The following is a 21,468-nucleotide window of genomic DNA, read 5'->3' as shown; positions in this document are numbered from 1 at the left end:
GGCTGCGATACATTTTTAACAACCATGCAGTGGACATTCAAGAGTTCACTACGGGAAGGCTGCAATCAATTGAAAAATGATTGTCGATTCAAAGTAAAAAAGGTGCATCATCTAAACGTGCATCGCTTTCATCAGACATGGCACAAAAATACACGGTTTGGATAAGAAAATGGGCATTTTTATTTAATTGGGTAGCTAGTAAGCAACCTCACCCTACATATCTTTGTATTTGTCTTGTCCACATCAGACCGGTAGATCTCGTTTCCAACAGCAACAGCGACAACGCAGCAATCTGGCAAGTCTTTATTTGTTCTTTGTTGCAGATACTGTCCTATTGTGTAATGTGTGTTGGGTGGCCTACGTGAATGCGTTTTTGTGTTATAAATTTCGAATATGTTTGTAAATGAGTTCACAGTCAAGCACATTTTAGGTAAATGACGCTCTTGGCGAGCAGGTGTTGCAGTCTTAACGTATAGACAATTTCGTTGGTGTTTTTCTACATTGCCATTCCGCCTTTTATTCGCTAGCTTTTAGTATGTTTTCATTATCTTTTAGCAATTAAGGAAAAAAGTTTATCTTAGTTGGTTCTGACCAAATATAATAAAAGCTACCTTTCGGGGGTGAGTGCAGTACACGAGCTGAAGGGCCAATCCCTCCGACCTTATTTCGATTTTGATTGCCTACCCTTTTCATCCCAATAGAACAGCAGCAATAAAAAATCGAGCTCCAGGTGAAGAATAGCACGATTCGCGCAATACCAAAGCGGCACGCAAGTCAACAGTAAACACACAAAATCGAATTATTAGATTGTATTTATACAGCACAAATGACGACCAGCAGAGGCCACCGACGACTAAAATTAACCCGCGCCCGGCTGTGGGTCCTGGATTTCCACGCCCTGCTGGGGGGGGTGTTTGAACACCCCCCTTCTAACTCGGCTCCTGGGCCACGTAGCGATACGCGGAAGGCGGCGTTCGAAAGAGCGTCAAAAATAATGAGGAAATCACTTCGGTCAATTTTTTGCTCAGGTCAAAGGTCAGGTCACCAGAGGTCATTGAATGCAAAATTTCGCCGATTTCCAGGTCGAATGTCGAAAATTTCCAAGAAGCCAACGCATAACTCGGGAACCAAAAGAGCTACAGCGCCGCGGAAAAGCGCATTCGATAGCCCTATTAACGCCCTTTCTGAGTAATTTTCTCAGATTTGACCTAACGTCAACGGTTTTGCCTGCAGGGGGCAAAAACTGCAAAAATAGCCGATTTTTTCGGAAACAGTTTTTCTGCAATAACTTTTGACCCAAGCCTTGTACGAGCTTACTTTTACCGGCATCGTGTTCCTCTCGTCAAGACGCATCGAATGAACTATAACTTGACCTTGAAAGGTCAACTTGAAAATTTGACCTCAGGTCAAGGTCATGACCTGACCAGAAAGGGTCATGTTGCATATCAGTCGATCCGTATCGTCGAGCTGAACACATCTAAGGCGTTTTCATCGCCCTAGCATGCCTCTATCAAAAGTTATTTGCGAAAAACTGTTAGATACCATTCGTGACCTAAGATGACCTCAGGGCATAAACAGGGGTCACGGACACCATTTTCATGTTCAGTGTGTCTAAACTACTTGTAATTCAGTGTTTGGGAGTGTTTATAATGTCTTTCGTCCAAAAGAGGCGCATTTCAATTTTCTCCCATTGACTTATAATGGGGAGGTCGCAAAATTGACCTGACCTTAGGTCAACGATATTAAAATTCTGAGATATACGTTTTGTACATGCCATTGCTCTTAGCAATCGCTGAAAGTTTCAAAGCAATCGGTCACTCGGTGTAGCTATGACAGACATTGAAACTTTTTATGAGGTGAGGTCACTTCAAGTGACTTGGTGACCTGACCTTGAATGACCTTGGTCTGAAATTTTCACAACATGTGTAGAATTGATGTATGATAAGGTGTACCAAAAACGGCGGCGCTCCGCGCCGCCGTTTTTGAGATATTCGCGAAAAACCACAAGGGGGGGTGTTCAAACACCCCCCCCCCCAGCAGGGCGCGGGTTAATGTACTTGAACAGCCTTGTCCGTGACATGTTTATATGAAAAACGGAAAGGAATACCAGATAAGTCACACATCGAAACTTGAGCGAGTGGTTTACTGAAAATATTACATAGGCATTACACGATTTTCGTAAGATATTTTAGACGGGCGTTGAACATACGAGAAGGCATACTTGTATACTCATGAGAGCCGCTTTTCACCAATCGACATAACAAACAGTCTCTCTAGGACAGAGGATTGTTATTCACGCAAAGACAAATTGATAATGATGTTGTGCATCTTGAATCTACCGTTCCAACCAACCCGTGAGGCGAAGATTCACAACTATGACTGCCTAGTTTAGGAATATTGGATACAAAAGATCCTCAGCGCAGGAAGGAAAGAGTGGTTTAGGCCAAATTATGACGCCACGTTTTTGAGGAGGAACTCTTTTTCAGAATGATTATTTTCTTATTTATTTCTTTTTTTGACAGAAGAATGTCTTGCACGGAAAAGCGCAATAGTTTGAACGAAGAGACACCACTGCAATATAACCGAGCCTTGTCGATACGATCTTCCGATCTTTATAGTTCACATACCCCGCTCGTTGCGGTTAAAAGATCAAATAGTCGACTCTCATGACACATTAGTACTAAACATAAACATGACATGGCACAGTTATCCACTAAATCTATATCGATATTACCTTGTCGACTACACACTCAGTCGATAGGGTTTGACACAGGGTTTGGCACAAACCTGGTACCTCCTTACCCCATCCCATTACACTCCCCCCCATCTACCACCTCCCCCAGTGTCTCCCAACAGCTGACTACCAGCTAGGGAGTCGCAAAAACGAAGCAGGAGGGTGGTAATACCGGCTTAATTTTGATTTAAAACATTGATCAAACATTAGCGAATACGCTAAGTGGCACACAACGGAACAAATGCGACGGGATTCGACCCGCGAGGGTCGCAATTGAACGCAACACTCGTCACTGCTAAAAATAAACTCCTAAAGACGGAGCTCATCAGTCCTCTAAAACATCAGCAAAGAAGACAGCGTTCTTATCTCGTCTCATCAGACCAATATATCTAGAAGACGTGAAGTGACCGTGAAACTGCTGACCATGGGCTTACATACATCATCACGTCCAAATCCACTCCCACCAATAGACAGCGCCATCTGTGCCGTTCCGTGTTCGCTCTTTCCAAGCACTCATCATGGTCTTGTTGGACAATAAGTACACTCACGACGCATCTTGCGTCTCCGATTCTTTCACGTGCGATGGATACAGGACTTTTCGGCGAAGTACCACAAGCGACCGACAGAGGTCAGCTTGGTGTTTACAGAGTCCAGCATTGAGGGTTTCACGCAAAAGAACTTCCAGCGTCCTTCCGCATTCCGGAACAGCGTCGCTTTTTTCAAACCAGTGACATCATCGGAGACTTCAATCACATGGCATCACTAAAACATCAATCCAGTGACGTAATCAAAACACCGAACTTAAGATGTCATCGTTGCCAGCTCGGTTCCAACTCAAACCTCAATCAGATTTCCAAGTTATTCCAAAACCTCAGTTGTATACCATCATGACAACAACACATCACATGTCAGAATGCGCATTCCAGCAAATCCCAGCACGACCCCTCCAAGCCAAATCCTCAGTGTTTCTTGCTGCCCTCCAGATCTGGTCGCTGGTAGGCGTCGATTATCTCGTAGGAAGCCGAGAATCCTTTAGCGTTCATAGTGTCGTCCGTTTTGAAGATCACACGTAACACCTCATCGGTGGACACGATCGGAGGTGGAATCTGGGGAAGAAAGAAAAAACGGAGGTGGTGAGACAAAATGGAGGTGAGATGGTGAGACAAGCTGTGAAAAGGCGTAACGAATGAAAGATTCGTGAGAGTTCATTGAACGGAGTGCGCTGGATGTATTCGAGACAAAGTTAAAAAGTTGGAGAATTCCTATAATAAGGGTACCTACAAATTATACATTACTAGCTTCTCTGAACTTTTACAAACTCCAAAACCCCGCATTCTCTATCTCCCCCTCCCTTTCTCCTGCCCTTCTCACCCTCCCATCCTTCTCTCTCCACCCTTCCTATCACCCTCTATCTTTCCCTCCATCCCCTGCAGCTCCCTCCCTCCCCCAGTTTCCTCCCGCCTTCTCCTCCCCAGCTCGTGTCATCCAATGACATCACATTTACCTCGTTACCACAGTACTTGTGCGGCATGTGGGCCGTCTCGTCAAAACCGTCCACCACTTTGACGTTATCGTATCCACAATCCTGTTCATGCTCCAGCTCGAACGTCAGGAACCTGTCACAAAACCAAATGTAACGTTAAAGTAACGTATGACTATGCAAACGTTAAAGTAGCGTATGCATACGTTACTTTAACGCATACGTTAAAGTAACGTATGCGACGTTACGTGAAGCCTACAAGGAAGACATGGTAAAAAATGCCAGCTATTGAGAGAAGAAAAAGCATTGGTGAAAAACAGCGAAAGGGCAATACTTGGCAAGATATCATCTGATCCATCAGTGCACCCTGCTTTTGTGCTGAAACTTCATAAAAACAATGGGGAATGCTCAGCTTTACGGGAAAAGTCAAGAAAATCGCAAACAAAAGCAATGATAAAAAGTTACAAAATCCTTAATATCTATTGACATCCCAATGGTATTCGGTGATTTTAATATCAAATCAGAAATGCTGTAAGGTCAGGGTCAGGGAAAGGTCAGGTCAGGGTCAGATCCGGGTAAGATTGGGTTAGATCCGGTTCAGGTCAGGCTCCAGTCAGGTCAGGGTCAGGGTCAGGTCAGGTGATTGTTATCGTACCTGAGTCGCACATAGTAGCCCACTGGCGCCTCTATGGTCCAGGTACACTCTGCTCGATTGCCGTAGTTTTCATCTCCGTACTTGGCGTGAGAGTAGAGATGTTGTACCTCGTGCTCAGCAAACAGATACCCGCCGCACACTGCAGTACAAAGGGGTACACAGTGGTCAGTAGAAATACTGGTACCCGGTACACATGGGTACGCAGTGGTCATTGGAAATACAGATACCCGGTAAAAAGAGGCAGGGCTATGCCCGTACCCCCGTGTACCGGGTACCACTGTGTACCCCCGGTACACAGGGGTACACAGTGGTCAGTAGAAATACAGGTACCCGGTACACAGGGGTACACAGTGGTCAGTAGAAATACAGGTACCCGGTACACAGGGGTACTCATTGGTCAGTAGAAATACAGGTACGCGCCGTGGTACACAGGGGTACACAGTGGTCAGTAGAAATACAGGTACCCGGTACACAGGGGTACACAGTGGTCAGTAGAAATACTGGTACCCGGTACACATGGGTACGCAGTGGTCATTAGAAATACAGATACCCGGTAAAAAGAGGCAGGGCTATGCCCGTACCCCCGTGTACCGGGTACCACTGTGTACCCCCGGTACACAGGGGTACACAGTGGTCAGTGGAAATACAGGTACCCGCTGCACACTGCGGTACACGGGGGTACACAGTGGTCAGTAGAAATACAGGTATCCGCCGCACAAAACCTTATTTCGAGGTTATTTATTGATCGGCCAAAATTATGGCACAATACGCGCTAGCAGACTTCATAAGCATTGCCTCTAGAAGGTGACACATTAGGCCAAGGAAGGTGATACGAAGGTTAACGACTAACGTACATAGCGTGTGTTTCCACGGACTAACACAAATAAAGTCAACAATACAAATTTCGCTAATTGCCAAACACATTTTTAAACATATTCATAGGTCTTTGTTGCTAATATTACATAAACAGACACATAAACATGCGCTGCAGAACGCAGTCACTACATGTCCTGTCCAGGTCTTTGACCACTACCTGAGCTGCGGATGCCTGTTTCCGTCTAACATAACGTTACCTGTACTGTGAGTGCCGATGAATCCCTTCCGCTGCACGCTGGCATCCGATGTGAAGGTCATGTACATCTCATTTCGGGAGGCGATCACTGGGTGGGGCGTCTTGGCGCCGCAGAACCTGGCAATGACACAGAAAGACAGTGAGATAGACCCTGGCAGTGACAGTCAATGACAATGAGACAAAACCTTACAGACAATCGGTTATAATGAGACAGAAACCGACAGTTACCGGACAAACATGAACAAGAAAATGCACATTACCCGATGAGAGCAGTAAAAAGAGATCATCTGGCAAGACAAGACAAAAAAAAATGAAGATCGCACACCAAACATATCATAGAATGATACGCGTCAATAACCCTGCCCCTCCTTCACTGAGTGAACGCATATAAACACGGTGCAAGACAAAGGGCCCACTCAGCCCTCTTTCTGTATGAGGTGCTCTCTCCCAACTCAGAGTAGGTGTTACTCACGTGCCCAGTACGGTAGAGTTCTCAGAGTCGCCGTCGTAGACTGTCACGTGGTCATAGGTACACTCCTGGTGATGCTCCAGGTCAAACTCGTTGAACACCTGAACGGAAAAAACAAATGACGTCATTAGTTGACAGATTTTTCGTTTGTTTGTTTGTTTTGTTGGGTTAGGCCCTTTTGGTCTGACAAGACCATTTCAGAGCCGGAAGGATGATAGGATATAGGGGGAGACATTGGTCTGGGCAGGCACCCTAGTGAGTCGCCGGTAGAGGTCTGCACCGGCCGGCTGCAGCCGCGGCTGGCTGCAGCCCCACGGCTGTGGGCCGGGGCGGCTGCAAATATCTCCAAGAACACGGCTACGGCTGTGGCCACGGCTGTGAGATTTCAAGCTCAATCTTAAGTACTCAAATATAAAATTTTAAATCCTTAATCTTACATTCTTATAAGCAGTCTAGCCTGTAAAAATCATGCAAAGGATGCCCAGCAACATTGAAAGTGGTGAAGCCTTTGAAAACCTGTAATGGTTTTACCATTTGCTGTAGGGGAGTTTGCACTCTGGTACAGAATACTAATTATAGGTACCAAATGTTCCTTCATCACCAAGACTTTACAGTTTCAGAAAATGCAACATGTTGCATTGTCACATCCCTCTCAAATCAATCTCACCTGGTCATTAGGAGAGCACCTTACAGCTATTGAAGACGAGCGTTCAATGATTCTTTCAGGTAATAAAAAAAGAAATCACGCCTAGGTAAGGGCAGGTAAAGGCTTCATAAAATATTATCTAAAATAACTCTTAGATGTAAGATGTATTTCTGGATTTTCGGCAAGTCCAATTACATAATATAAAACTGGTGCTTTATGTTCTAACTGGTGTGTGAGTGACCGCTAACAGAAAATGCTGATCAACGAAGCCAATGAAATTAGATAATAAGTGAGCATGAACCTTACTTACGGCTAATTTACATGATGGTGAAAACCCTGAACACGTAATTCACATGACGGTGAAAACCCTGAACACAATATTTCTTACGCGAGCTGTTGACTTTACTAATACAATGACGTCTTCTTCTGAAAATGTTAAAATTTGATAATTTATCTTTGTTTGAGAGCGAGTTTTTAACTGTACAGCATTATTATTTATTAGTTATAATTTTTATGGCTGTTTATAGTGACACAAAACAATTTATTGCCACTTCTTTGCTATTGACGTCATTAAAAACTCAAGTAAAATTTTTAATTGAAAGAGGCAATTGTGGCGCGCACGTCCTTGGGGATTTGAGCGAAGATCATTATTTGGAAAAATCAAAATAGATGAATGTGGTTCTTTCTTGGATGCTCACTAGTGTTTTGATGCCTTGCATATCAAATTAGTTTGAGACTTGCTCAGAAGGCTGCTTCAAGCCTGGCATATCACACCCCAGAAAAAATGCAAGGTAAGAAAGAAGCAAGAGTTTTGACCAGACAATCACTGTTTGACAGTCCATCAACTTCAGTTCAAGTTTCATTTTCCATACCTAACATTGATCATGAAAAGCATCAGAGTCTGTTGTTCTGTCCCACAACCATGCTTCAGGATTTGGCATTAGATGTCTACACTGCTAGTGCTTCTATTCTGGTTCGTTGTTTGTTTTCTGTTGATGTAGGTATACCTACCTACCTACCCATCTTTCTTAACCCCTTGCAAGGGCTTGTGTACCTAGGTACCTATGCGATGCGCATCAGGCTTCAGGCCTTCAGCCTAAAGCCAGATACACAACCACTTAACCTATGATGCTTCATGAGCTTGAGAATCTGTAGCCCATTGCAATGTGCTTTTAGCTAAATGTTTCAACTAAAAACAACTTATTTTGTACTATTTGGTTGCATTTCATTGAAAGTATCCACGGCCGGCTGACGGCTGGCTGCCCACAGTTTGCCACGGCTGTGGGCGGCTGTGGCTGTGGAGCCACGGCTGCGGGGCGGCTAGGCTGTGGAAAATTGCAGCCGTGCAGAACTCTAGTCGCCGGGGCTGAGCCGGGGCTGAGCCGCTCCAAGGGAGCAGCCCGCGTGAGAAAAAGTTGCCTGTCCAGCCCGGAGGGGGGTTGCGGCGTGGAGAACAAGGATTTGAATGTCCTGAGGATGGAAACGACGGATGGGTGTGGCCACTGTCAGTATGATCCGGTACGTACCAGTCTGATCCGGTGACCGGGAGTGGTACTGAAATGCCACACGCAGTCCTTTTTGCTCGGATATGTCTCCGGATATTCCGGACTGGATACCTCGCCAGACGGAGTGTCGATTTCGTGCTTACACCTGGCGGCGAATGGTGGAACTAATTATTACAGATGTCGCCACCTATCCAGGGTCAGGCTTGGGTCAGGCATTGTAGAGCAGATTGGATACCACAAAAAAGGTCTAACACATGAAACCAATTGAATAGCGAACCATCTACAATTTAATCACTTCAGGTCATTCACCATCTGTCTCTAAGCTGTCTCTTATTTTCATCAAAATATCCTTCCAAAGCCCATCAAAACCAATACAACTAGAGCCACACATCATGCGTGCGCTCGGCATCCCGATAATCAGGGATAATTTTCCGGGATCACCGGGATCATTCAGTGTTTTAGGCTGACACCGTGCACAACGGACATGACAACGAGTAAAATAGCCGTTCGTGAAGCAAAATCAGTCTAAAAAAGTGACTAATTGTATCAATGGTCCCTGCAATACCAAATAATTACCGGTGATCTGGGATAATTATCCCTCATTTTCCAGATGCCGAATGCACGCCATTCACTTGGCATACACACCAATGTACAGCGCACCGCTAAAGTAATGTAGGGTTTTACCAATCTCAACGGTTGGCTTTGACTGGCGATTGTTTAATGCGGAGTGATCGAAAAGAAGATGTCAATAGCTAAAGTTGCAGCTGCAAGGGTGACGATACATATAAGCTACATTCAAAGTTTCATTGTAGTCTGGCTAATCGTTCCTAAGCTTCAGAAGCAGAACATACCCATGACTGAAAACCCACATTACTTCTGCTGTGGACTGTAAGTACAGCCACCGCCGTAAAGTACGGTTCACGCCGACTCACCCGCCTTCCTTGCAGTCCTTGCCGTTCTCGTGCAGCATAAAGCCGTTGTCACATGCACACATGAACGAGCCGATTGTGTTGATACAGCGGTGCTGGCAGCCTCCGTTGTCGTCCCAGCATTCGTCCTTATCTGCGGAGGGAACAGAGCTTTAGTGAACGGGGGGCTCAGTACAGGAGGGATGGGGCTTTAGTAGAATTAATTGCGGACAAAGGGATCCAAGATTTAGGATCGACCTAACAGTGTGAACGAGACACTACTGGTAATTCATAGGCCTCCAATGTTGCTTTCATACACTAACCAACTTCATGTAGGTAATCATAACCGTTAGTTGCACAACTTCTGTTGATCCGGCATTATATTTATAAGGTATTCTCCCGAGCATTTGAATAGCTTTACTATAAATCACACCCTTCCTCTCTTTTCGCTTTTTTCCTTTTAGTTTGCCTACCCCTCCCTGTCCCTCCTTCTTTCCGATCGTCCGTCCCTCCCTATCTCTCCTTTCCTCCTCTTCTCTTCTCTCCTCTCCTCTCCTCTCCTCTCCTCTCCTCTCCTCTCCTCTCCTCTCCTCTCCTCTCCTCTCCTCTCCTCTCCTCTCCTCTCCTCTCCTCTCCTCTCCTCTCCTCTCCTCTCCTCCCCTCTCCTCCCCTCCCCTCCCCTCCCCTCCCCTCCCCTCCCCTCCCCTCTCCCTCTCCTTCCCTCTCTTCCCCTTCCCCTCACTTCCCTCCCTCCTTCATACCAGTGATGAAAACTCCGGCGAATCCCGTCTTCTCCACGGAGCTGTCAGTTAGGAAGGTCAGCTGTAGTTTGTTTGTCTCGCTGGAGATGGCTGGGGGAATATTACTACCGCAGAATGTGCCGTGTGGACGCAGCTTACCGCCAGGGAGGACGCTGGACACCTCCAGACGGTCGTAGTCGCACTCTTGCTATAAACGACAAAGGGGATACATTTAGAGGGTGCTTGGTGCGTACTCTGCGTAGCTTCGTTCGGTTATAACCTAGTTACAGCATTTCAAACATTGATGTCGTCTTTCATAGCAAGTTTCTTGCTTTACATTTACTACTGAAAACGCATTTATGGGTTACAAAACAGCGATGTTGGGACAAGTTGAGCATCTAAATTGTAATGAACGAAACGGAGATTCCTTTGCTATTCCCGTCAAAAATGCGTTCTCGACGACATGCTCATAAACTTACACAAGCAGCAAAAGCTGAAGGGTGGAGATTACTAGAAGTGAAGGGTGAGTGTACAAATGAAGATATGACTGACAAGAGAAGCCTTAGCCAGCAATCTGACATCAAACCTCGCCATGTTTGTTGACATCATGACACCTATTTCATCCCATGTCCAACTAATTCCTACCACGTCGCCCAACAACTCACGTGACTGACGTTGCTACCCTCCAGGTCGAAGTGCGTCAGGTTGAGTGTGATCCGGTGGTTGGGGGCGGCAATCAGCTCCCAGATGCAGTACTTGTTCCGAGGGTAGAGGTCCGGGAAGGAAGGCGATGTCACCGTGCCGTTGTCGGCTTCGATTGTACCGCCGCAAGCCTCTGTGGGAGGGAGGGTTGAAAAAAGGTCAGAGGCTGCAGTACTCATATAACTTATACTCTGTTCGAAGGAAACGGTGTAGTAGGGTTACATAGTGCACAGACTAAGACGACAGTGTCAAATGCACTACACAGTTTGAATCTGACCCTTGACTTTTTGAAATTGTCCCTAAACAGGTGAAATATAAGTTCGTGAGCTACGAATGAACAAGACGTGGCTAGGAGTAAGCTTGTGACGTAAGAAGTTGAGTTTATAAGTGAGTCAAGAATGCACAGAAAACAAAATGAAAGCCAGACTTGACTTACAGACCCAATGCGTCCTTATATGTCAGGTAGCTACCATATACAAGGAGTCTAGATGCTTCCTGTGCTGTACAATTGCATTATGTCAAATGACTATCAAGCGTCTGACTACAAGTACCCCACTTATGCACTACATACTTCTCAAAATTTGTCATACCTTCGCAGCGTTTTCCATCCGAGTGGAGCTCGTACCCGATGCGGCACGAGCAGCGGAAACTGCCGCGCGTGTTGACGCAGTTGTGTTCACAGCCGTGGTTCGGGCCCGAGCACTCGTCCAGCTCTGTGGAAAATGCGGGGGCGGTGTTCAAGACCAGTGGTCGGTGGTCGGTATTGCATTGATGAGATGATAGACGGATCCTTTTCCCACTTCTGCAATATGCACGATAATCCTCCAGACCCTTGCAAAAAAGTTTACGAGCGAATCCCATGCAAACCTGGAGTTTGCATCTGCCCATCCCGTTTTGCCCTTTCCACCCCATTCTGACCCACCATGTCCCACGCCTTCCAGCCCTATCTCGACCCATTTTCACATCCCGGCACGTCTCATTCCATCATATCCCGTTCCCACCCCATCGCCATTCCATCCCATCCCATTGTGTCTCATCCCATCCCACTTCATCCACCCCATCCCATTCCTTACCATCCTACTCATCCCATCAGTCGTCCTCACCTGTCATAAAGTGTGCCGCGAATCCCGGCTTGGGGACACTGCCATCCGACACGAACCGCACCCACAGGTGGTTACCAGAGCTAGTAATCGCTTCCGGTACCTGGTAACTGGGGGGATAAAACAAATGACGTCACTGGAGGCAAAATGGCGGCATGGAGGAGCGAGACTTGTGCTATTGGGTTACGAATTGTTGGCTTGTTTAAAACGGCGAGACATTTTTGGTATGAAAGTTTGCCCTCTTGACTGATGTTGTTTCTTGTATTGAATGCTCATTTAATCATAAACATATATCGAAATAATAGTATATTAACGTATTATAAACACGACGACGGATTCTAAATGAACGACGGATTAATAAAGAACGAATAACGAACGATCAAACAGCAGAACCAGAGAGAAGTCGTGAACATTTAGAGATGCAGTCTTACCCGCAGTATTTGCCCACGAGCGGTGAGTCGCTCGTGGGTCCATTCCGCACCTCCACATAATCGTACAGGCAGGTGTCATGGTTTTCCACCTGTGTGGGGACAATAGGCGCTGTCAGAGGGTGTAAAGGTTGGTGTTAAGTATGTCAGAGACAGTACACATTCAGTATGTAGAGTTGACAATAAGATTCCATAATTCGATTTCTTCTAGTGAGTAGTGATAATCTGGTGATAATTTAAGGAGGAATGCAAGTCTTATTCAATAGAAGATTTGATTGAACCACGGCATGGTAATTGACAATATTTATAGTCTTTTTTTGCCAATCAACATATCACGAATGCCCTATGAACGGCCTACGAAATCTGAATATAATCTGCATGCATTCATGAACAATAGCACGAACGAGCTCATAACCATGCAAGCGTCGGAAAAACGTCAGTTCTGACTATAATACAGGACGCTCGGTTAAATAATACCACAGACAGAGACTCAAAACATGCATCAAGCAACGCGGTTTTCGGTCATTATGTAGATTGCAGCATCACAGCATGAACCACCAACTCCAATAAGCAAGGCTACTTGGAATCCACTTCATTGCAAACATCCACGCAAAAACTCATCAGATATTCGCAAAAAGTCAGAGAGATCACTCATTCAGTCTGTCACCGTTAACCAAATAACACCCATCCCGCATAAAAACCTTATCAGTCCATACTTTTATACAAACTCTACGGTTTCCTCACTTTCGTCAGTTTCCCACCTACCGTTCTGCGAGCATCCACCACGAAGGCAATGCACTCATCACTTAACAAGCAAACTCAAGGCATTTCTCAACTCTACGGCTTCCACACTATCATCAGTTTTCCACCTACCGTTCTGCGGGCACCCACCTCAAAGGCGGTGAACTCGAAGGCCACCTGGTGTCCCTCCTCGACTGTGATCAGCCACACGCAGTCCTGGTTGGGTCGGTAGTAGTCGGGGTAGTTGGGGGACTCGAGAACGCCCTCACGCAGCTTCAGCTCGCCGCCGCATACGGCTGGAAAAATGACGGCATAGAATGAGAGAATTGAAATACAATCAACTGATTCGCTTAATTGTCATAAATGGTTCAGAATGATCCCAGCAGAGGCGCTACTATCTTGCAAAGTTGATCAGTGTAGTTTTTACACACCACTGCATTGAGATATGTGTTTAAACCGTGAGCTTGTAGTTCACAAACCGCGCTAAAAATTCATTGTAGAAGAATTATTCCCTACCATGGACTCAAGGAATCTGCAAGTTGTGTGGAACTTTAGTAACAACGGAAAGGACAAAAAACGTCGATGGCTTCATGTTTTAATATTTAGTTTGCTGTGAATCACAACAGCTCCACCGGTTATTCCATGTCCATATCATACCCCACAATTTCCACCATACCTGTATAGTTGGCGGTGAACCCCTGTCGCTCTGCCGACCTCTCCGTGACCACATAGGTGACTAGCAGACGGCGGCCGGTGGAGACGACCAGTTCAGGGACGGAGCCCGAGCCGCAGAAACGACCTGAGGGGGTAAGAGTTGGGTGGTCAGATCAGAGAGGGTCGAATTAGGGCTTAGGCAGTTAGTTAGGTAATGCCTGATGTGGACATCACTCTGGATGGATAGTGGATGGAGATAAGGAGATAGAGGAGGAAAAAGACCAGTACGAATAACAAGGCATGCAGAGGAAAACACGAACTAAGGACTATCTTATAAACAAGAATGCAGAGTAATGAAAACTCGAGTAGAGTAAATTGAAAATAGCTCAGCGGTTTATCAATGACAAAAGCGATCACAGCACAAAACAAATACACGACGACAGTAGCAATAATATCCAACATTGACCCAGCATAGACACTGGACAGCCATTGTGTAACAGCGATCAGCTGACTGACAGCGCTGAAAGCGATGCGCTTTGAATGAACAACTTTGATCCACCTGTGCTACACCTGAGGTCATTAACGCTAAATTACTGACGATTGATTCAATTGTACAGGCATGATACCTATACCAGTATAACGCCTTTTGGGGCGACTAACGGAGCGAGCGGAGGGTGGGCCTTGCACGTGCGAAATTGTGAGGGGTACCTCCAACTGACTTGTGCACGGCACCCTACTAGCCGGTTTCTACCGACGTGCCAAATTTGGGCACAATCGGCCCAGCCGTTCTCGAGATCTGGAAGCGGCACCCTGCACGTGCGCACGTGCAAAATGGGTCCCAACTGACTTGTGCACGGCACCCTACTAACCGGTCCCTAACCTTGTACCAAATTTGAGCGCAATCGGTCGAGCCGTTCTCGAGATCTGGAAACGACCCCTGCACGTGCGCACGTGCAGCAGCACCCTAACTCTGGCACATGGATATGCAGTGCCTAGTGGGTGCCTACGTACCTACATGCCAACTTTCAGCGCAATCGGCCAAGTAGTTACCGAGATATTGCAACAATTACAAAACGGACACCTCTTCGTTTTGCACGTGGCACGTGCATAAGGGGTCACCCACATGCATCAGGAATAGTCCAATACTTGGTAGAAGGAATGAAGCTACCCTACAAAAATTACCGCGTGTAAATCGGTCAAGTGGTTGCTGAGATATAAGCCTCGCAAAAGCGTGACCACGGCCGGCCGGCCGGCCGCTCATACTCAGAAATTTCCGTTAATCTAAGGAAAGACTACGCTCGCTTCGCTCGCTCCGTAACAAGTAACAGCCGGAAGGAAGTACAACGCATATCGTCAAGTCATTCAATCGACTGAAAATCAGAAACATTGAACGGCTATTCTCCGGCAATGAAGTCGTTCAGAAGGTTCATTCTTCTAACGCTAGATAACAGGAGTACTAGCGCCTGGAGGTAGGCTGTACCGCCAAGCTTACAATCTTGCCGCTAGGTGGCAGGCAGTGACGGCGCCTGATGGTATGCTGTACCGCATTGCCTATAGGCTTATTGCGTATCAGCCGCCAGCTGCCCGACGGAAGGCATAACGGCTAATGCTTGGTGTCATGAATAAAGCTAATAAAATAATGTATCATCAATTCATCAAGCGGAAAACGTGATCAGTGGGCTTCGAGAATCGAGACGGTACTGCGAGAAATAATTAAGCCACACATTGTACGTAATGAACTATTATCAAATGTGGTGAGAATATGAGAAAACCTTACTTTAAAAAAAAACACCATTGGCATACTAAATTTATAGAATGAGCAAATGATGAAAAAAGTGGTGCAACTGTTTTCAAAACATCAGTCGACCTTTTCTCTCGCCCGTTGTATAACAGTTCTCTGCCGTTGTATAACCCTGCTCCACTGCCGTCTGCTCGGCGCCACAGCTGTCCCTCTTTGACCGGCTGTGACGGCCTAATGCGCCTCTAATGGGTGTCACAGAGGTGATAAAGAGGCCACTCGGACCGACCCTGGCTGTGTGTCAGAGCGGTGAGCGCGGCGGTGGGTGACTCGGGTCGAAGGGAACGGGACGAGGCGTACACAGTGAGAGTATGATGATCGGTCTTTAGGAGGTGGTAGGTAAAGAGATAAGAGAAGAAGCCGTGCTCCAAATGAGTAAGAGAATCGTACGCGCTACGCATTTGTTGGCTATTCTTCAATTGATTACTGGAATATGTAATAGTGAAAAAGGATTACGCTTTTCCTGCGCCGTGGATTGTTACAATACAAATGCTAACTTTTTCATTTCCATCAAAAAATATAGTTCGCTGACCAAAAAAAAAACTAACTGAAAAGATAGATTTGAAGACAACGTCTAACCTGGAGGTAAAAAGCAGCGTTGTGATAATATCGTATCATCACCATTTAGCTGTCCGTGTCCCAACTCCAAATTTTTACCATATCCCCCCCCAGAATATTCTCACAAACATTTTACATTCCAGCAGTGTCAGCCACGGCGGCAGCCCTCGTTCGGAGGACCACCACGGCGCCACCATGGGTCAGTCGGTGTCTCTGACGGACTTCGACTGGCAGCTGGACAGCGAGGAACCGCACGCCGTCCGACGCAGGGAGATCCTCAGTGAGTGTCGGAGATTCAGTGAGAGATTTTAGTTTCTAGACAAATTTAGATTAATATTCTAGAATTTCTAGAATCTTCTATAATCTAGGGATACTTTTGTGCAGTGAACAATGGACGGGCAAAATGGTCGAATAAGATGCACTGCTACAGAACGATCTGCGGTGTAACGTAGCGGATGTCACGCATTTTTAAGAGTTGATCATTAAAGATCGGATCTTCATTTACCAAATGAAATACTACCCCTCTGCAGTGGACCAATATTTTCCCTAGGAAGAAGCGCGCCTAACTTCAAATAATATTACAAATTTCATTACATCTTCAATTATTGTAAAATTGCATATAAAAAATGTCAGCGCCGTTCTGGCGTTAGATCCAAAACCTGAGCCTCCCCTACCTGCCCATTATCACAGAGAAACACCCCGAGATCAAGTCGCTGATGGCCAAGACGGACTACAAGATGGTGGTGATGACGTACGTGTGCGTCATCGCCCAGCTGGTCACCGCCTACATGGTCAAGGACTCCAGCTGGTTCAACGTGGTGCTGCTCGCCTACACGTTCGGCGGCTGCATGACACACCTGCTCTGGTCCAGTAAGGAGGAAATGAGAGTTTCGACGGCGATTTAGATGGGCGATTACATTATGAAAGTAGTCAAACTACGTCTTGTGTCCCTATAATAAGACCTAAAATGTGTTTTACTCGGACAGTGTGCTTATTTCTGAATGATAGCAGACTAACTAACTTTCGTGCTAACTCGCTTGAAATGTTACGACTTCTTAGCTTATGCTTCGTGTCGGTGAAATTTATTGTCACATTCAAGTTTTTTTTCTCATCCACCACCTGTGCGCGAGGCGTCCCACTGGACCTTATTTACACCCTCATTGACCCATTAGTCTTCCAAAACCTTTTTAGGCCCACAGTGATCATTTTTACTACCTCACTGACCCTTTTCAGTCCCCCACTGACCATTTTCTCGCCCCCAGTCGTGCACGAGGCGTCTCACCGCACCCTGTTCGGCCGGAGTCGCCCGATGGCCAACACCCTGACCGCCATGGTGGCCAACACCCCCGTGGGATTTCCCATGGCCGTCACCTTCAAACGCTACCACATGCTCCACCATAGGGTGAGTGAGAGACGCCGGTAGATTTATATCTGACAGACATAGAATGTAAACCATCAGACAAAAAAGGGCTAAAATCATCAACTATTCTTTTGTAGTTTTTTAGTTATCTGAATTTCTATATCGAATTACTGGACGACGGCATTAAAAAGCGTTTGAAACAAATTTGAAATAAAACGGTTGATTTTTGCTTGTGACTGTTTTATACCAATACCCTAACTTTGTGCCTCTAAGTACCCACCAAACCTTTCCCCTCATAAAACTCCCTGAGTTACATATGTACAGTGTTTCACCTCATAAGCCTTCGCAATTTCCTCCATTTGATCAATTCATCGTTACCACAGTTTCACCAGCATATCCTTTCTCTCCCCATTTCTCCCGTTCAGTACCAGGGCGATGGGCGCTACGACGTCGACCTGCCGACCTACTTCGAGGCCAAGATGTTCTCCACCACTCTGGGCAAGGTGCTGTTCTGCATCCTTCAGCCGGTCTGCTACTACGTCAGACCTCTGTTCATGTTGCCGATGACACCCACACTGCTGGAGGTCGTCAACGTTCTTCAGATTCTGGCCGTCAACTACGCCGTGGCACACTACTGGGGTAGGGGAAAATGGATGGTATTGTGGGGGCCAGACGGAAAGTGGGAGAAGAGGGATAACGGGTCATGGGCAGGAAAACGGATAGCAGGGGTAGCGGATATGAATCATGCGGAGAAGGGGAGAAGAATCGTGTGGTTAGGGGAAACAGACTATAGGGGGGTGACAAAGAAGTACTGAGACAAGGAAAACGAATCGTGCGGTAGATGAAACGGAAAATGGGGCATGGCGATGGACGATGGAGTATGTATGTACAAAGAACGGGTAATACGATAAAATAAATGGATAATGGGAAAATGATCCTGGAAATGAGATTGGAATAGAAGAGACGATAATAAGGTACGATGGTTTGCTACTAAGTCAAGAGGACTGGATTTGTTGAATTTGTAGTGTTCCTTCCTTACTCTCTGACCAGAGGAGCCTCAGACCTAACGACCTCTGACCTGTACACCCAGGTGCCAAGGCGTTCTTCTATCTTCTGGGCGGCTCGCTGATGACTCTCGGTTTCCACCCTCTGGGCGCACATTTTATCGCCGACCACTACCTGTACGAGAAGGGTAGCGAGACGTACTCCTACTACGGATGGCTCAACATGTTCGTCTTCAACGGAGGGTGCGTGGGGTATTACACTACACAATAGGTGCACCACATCGAGATGTGAAGATATTATACTTTGTTTAGGGTAGCACGTTACTCGATATGGTGAGGTGTTTTGTAGTCGAGAAATGGACGATACGATCTTTGATATAATCTAATGACAGCCATTTTGAAATTTGGGAAAATGACAAAAGAATTTCGATAGACCATCCTTCAAACTGCAATGCTGTTTTTACCTCATGTAGCTTGCTACTGTCTGTAGTTTTCAAATACCCGCGGGCTGGCACGGGGCCCTCTGTAACCATTTTTTTTTTTTTTTTACTGGGCTGTTGGTTCATACTCCCATCCGTGACAATGTTAACCCTAAGAAAGTGTCGAAAATACTTTCTTAAAATCGCCCTTCTGCCTTCTTTCAGCTACCATAACGAGCACCACGACTTTCCATCTGTGCCCGGCTCCTACCTTCCGGAGGTGAAGAAGATGGCGCCCGAGTTCTACACCAACTACATCCACGACAGCTGGTGGACCTCCATGATCAAATTCATCAAGGTCAGGAAGAACAGGAGGCATGGAGGTGTCTGATGATAGGAGAATGTGTTGAAACAGTTGTAGTTACACTGAAGCAAACCGGGTAAATTTGTCGTAAATTAATGTAAGTGAGCGTAGAGCTAATGTGAATTTTACTTTAGTGTTGACCTATCTCGGAACTCCTAGTGATATACAGCTACTTATAGATGAATAGCATGGACTGCCAAGACTCACGTCTCACACGATCCACGAAGCACAATACTATTTCTCAATGCATAGATAGATAGCAATGACATGGTAGCCAACACTTGCGTGGGATTTCCAATGGCTGTCACTTTCAAACGCTACCACATACATACTCACCTAATAATGCCTGATAATATTTTCTAGATATCATTGATGTTATTGTTCACGGCACTTTTTTTGCATTTCAGGACAAGGACATGGGCATGTACTCGCGAAGGGTTCGTGAGATCCCCAGCGCCCTCAAAACCAACAGCAAGGACTCGTAGTGGACCAAGACGCCGTTAAGTCGATATGAAGGAAAACGAAGAACAAAAATGATATTTCCATCACCTATTGCCGTTTTGAAGACACCGTGGCATATGACATTGGACTGCATCCTGACAATAATACTCAGAGATTGAGCGTGTTCAGGGATGTTGAAAAGGAGCATGATGCATTGTTGTACGTGAGTTATGCTAAGTCTGTGACTGCAAGAAAATAAAATGCACCCTAGCAAACTGTTGTAAAATATAATAGGAAAGATTCCTTGGAACGACGCATCAATAAAACGTTCCATATATTTTAATACGTGTTTCACACAAATAAAGAAAAATATTAAAAGTGTACAAATCCATGGCGCCAAAGTTGCTACGCATTTATCTTATGCGAACTAATCCGAATAATGCAGGGAGGACATCAGGTCATAGTCTAGCAGAGCGTCATGAAGCCAATATCTCTCCTTTGGTGTAAATTAGTAAGGTTTGTTTGTAGTCAGTACCTCGCCTAGCAGGACACTGTTGTGCCAGTATAGCTCACTTAGCAGGGCCATGTAGTGCCATAATGTCAATAACTCATCTAGCAGTGCCCTGTGGTTCCAGTATATCAATATCTCACCTACCAGGGCCTTTGTGGTGCCAGTAAAACTCCTCTCTGGTGTAAGTAACTCACCCAGGAGAGAACAGTGGTGCCAGTGTAACTCCCCGCCAGAGTTGGTAACTCACCTAGCAGTGCGCTGTGGTGCCAGTAGCCGTCGCGCACCTCCAGATAGTCGGTCTCACAGCCGTCACTGCTGTGGATGTCCAGGTCACTGATGTTGAGCACGATACGCTCGCCGTGGGTGGCAGTGATGCGCCACTCGCAGGAGTGACCTGGGGAGAGGTCAGGTCAGGTCAGGTAGTTGAAATATCCAATAGACACACGGCCACAGTGTATTCAAGATTAAAACAGCTTGCACGAACCAAATATATCATAGCCATCTTTGCTCGAGACCTAACCAAATTCAAGAGTTACACAAAAACACATGTTCACTCTTGTATGTTTTAAATCGAACTCCTTGCACTACAGAAGACTACTGACTATCCACAAAAATATAGCTTAATTTAAACGATCACCCTACCGCCAATAGTTTGAAGTTCCAATGTCACACGTTCCTTGTATTAAGAGTAGCTGCATGAAATTCCACGAACAGGTACTCTCAATACAATACTTGACCAGATTATAATTACAGTCACCCGTCCCCTCTCCTTGCGGCACTTGTCGCCCGAGTACCGTCCTCACCGTGGTTAGGCCTCAGTTGGGGCGGAGGGGCGCTAAAGGTGCCGTTGCTCATTTGAAGCGTCTCTCCACAGGCTGAAACGGTAGAGAAGGTCCGTGAAGAGAGCTGGTTGAGCTCTCAGACAGGGCGGGAAGCAGATGGCAACGCGAGATAAGGCGTAAACAATAGTAGATTTGCCGGACAAAAAGTGGTGCATTTTAGCACATAAGTGTAGCGACAAATTTGTATACCCATCAAAACTTAGGGAAGGTATTAATACGATTCGCTGTGAAAAGTTAGATAAGAAATCAATCAACATTTTAGGCGTGTGAATAACAGTTATAGGAAGAAACAATCAACTAACGGCTATCACACTCAGAGAATCTAGAGTTCACAGAG

General features: G+C 46.0%; 2 protein-coding genes across 2 annotated transcripts in view; one reads left to right on the top strand and one right to left on the bottom strand.

The window, feature by feature from the left end:
- Positions 1-794: 794 nt before the first annotated feature.
- The window catches only part of LOC122375869 (tolloid-like protein 2), a 38,642-nt gene continuing 17,968 nt past the window's right edge, over positions 795-21,468 (bottom strand). The window contains exons 7-22 of the mRNA XM_043355442.1: positions 21,093-21,164; positions 20,537-20,683; positions 13,857-13,979; positions 13,331-13,476; positions 12,443-12,531; positions 12,015-12,121; positions 11,502-11,624; positions 10,875-11,044; positions 10,231-10,417; positions 9,494-9,623; positions 8,583-8,706; positions 6,414-6,511; positions 5,943-6,058; positions 4,870-5,008; positions 4,239-4,350; positions 795-3,840 (exon numbers count right to left, since the gene is read on the bottom strand). Of these exons, the coding sequence (XP_043211377.1) occupies positions 3,694-3,840; positions 4,239-4,350; positions 4,870-5,008; positions 5,943-6,058; positions 6,414-6,511; positions 8,583-8,706; positions 9,494-9,623; positions 10,231-10,417; positions 10,875-11,044; positions 11,502-11,624; positions 12,015-12,121; positions 12,443-12,531; positions 13,331-13,476; positions 13,857-13,979; positions 20,537-20,683; positions 21,093-21,164 (2,030 nt within the window). The 3' untranslated portion in view covers positions 795-3,693. The remainder of the gene's footprint in view (positions 3,841-4,238; positions 4,351-4,869; positions 5,009-5,942; positions 6,059-6,413; positions 6,512-8,582; positions 8,707-9,493; positions 9,624-10,230; positions 10,418-10,874; positions 11,045-11,501; positions 11,625-12,014; positions 12,122-12,442; positions 12,532-13,330; positions 13,477-13,856; positions 13,980-20,536; positions 20,684-21,092; positions 21,165-21,468) is intronic.
- LOC122375870 (sphingolipid delta(4)-desaturase DES1-like) lies at positions 7,772-20,121 on the top strand. Its single transcript, XM_043355443.1, has 8 exons — positions 7,772-7,847; positions 16,334-16,470; positions 16,881-17,060; positions 17,453-17,592; positions 17,976-18,189; positions 18,641-18,797; positions 19,199-19,331; positions 19,745-20,121. The coding sequence occupies exons 2-8, from the start codon at positions 16,386-16,388 to the stop codon at positions 19,820-19,822; spliced, it is 987 nt and encodes a 328-aa protein (XP_043211378.1). The 5' UTR covers positions 7,772-7,847; positions 16,334-16,385; the 3' UTR covers positions 19,823-20,121.

Source organism: Amphibalanus amphitrite, unplaced genomic scaffold, assembly GCF_019059575.1.
Source record: "Amphibalanus amphitrite isolate SeventyFive unplaced genomic scaffold, NRLGWU_Aamphi_draft 001943F_arrow, whole genome shotgun sequence".
NCBI classification, from domain to species: Eukaryota; Metazoa; Arthropoda; class Thecostraca; order Balanomorpha; family Balanidae; genus Amphibalanus; species Amphibalanus amphitrite.
This window is presented reverse-complemented; position numbering and strand designations above follow the sequence as displayed.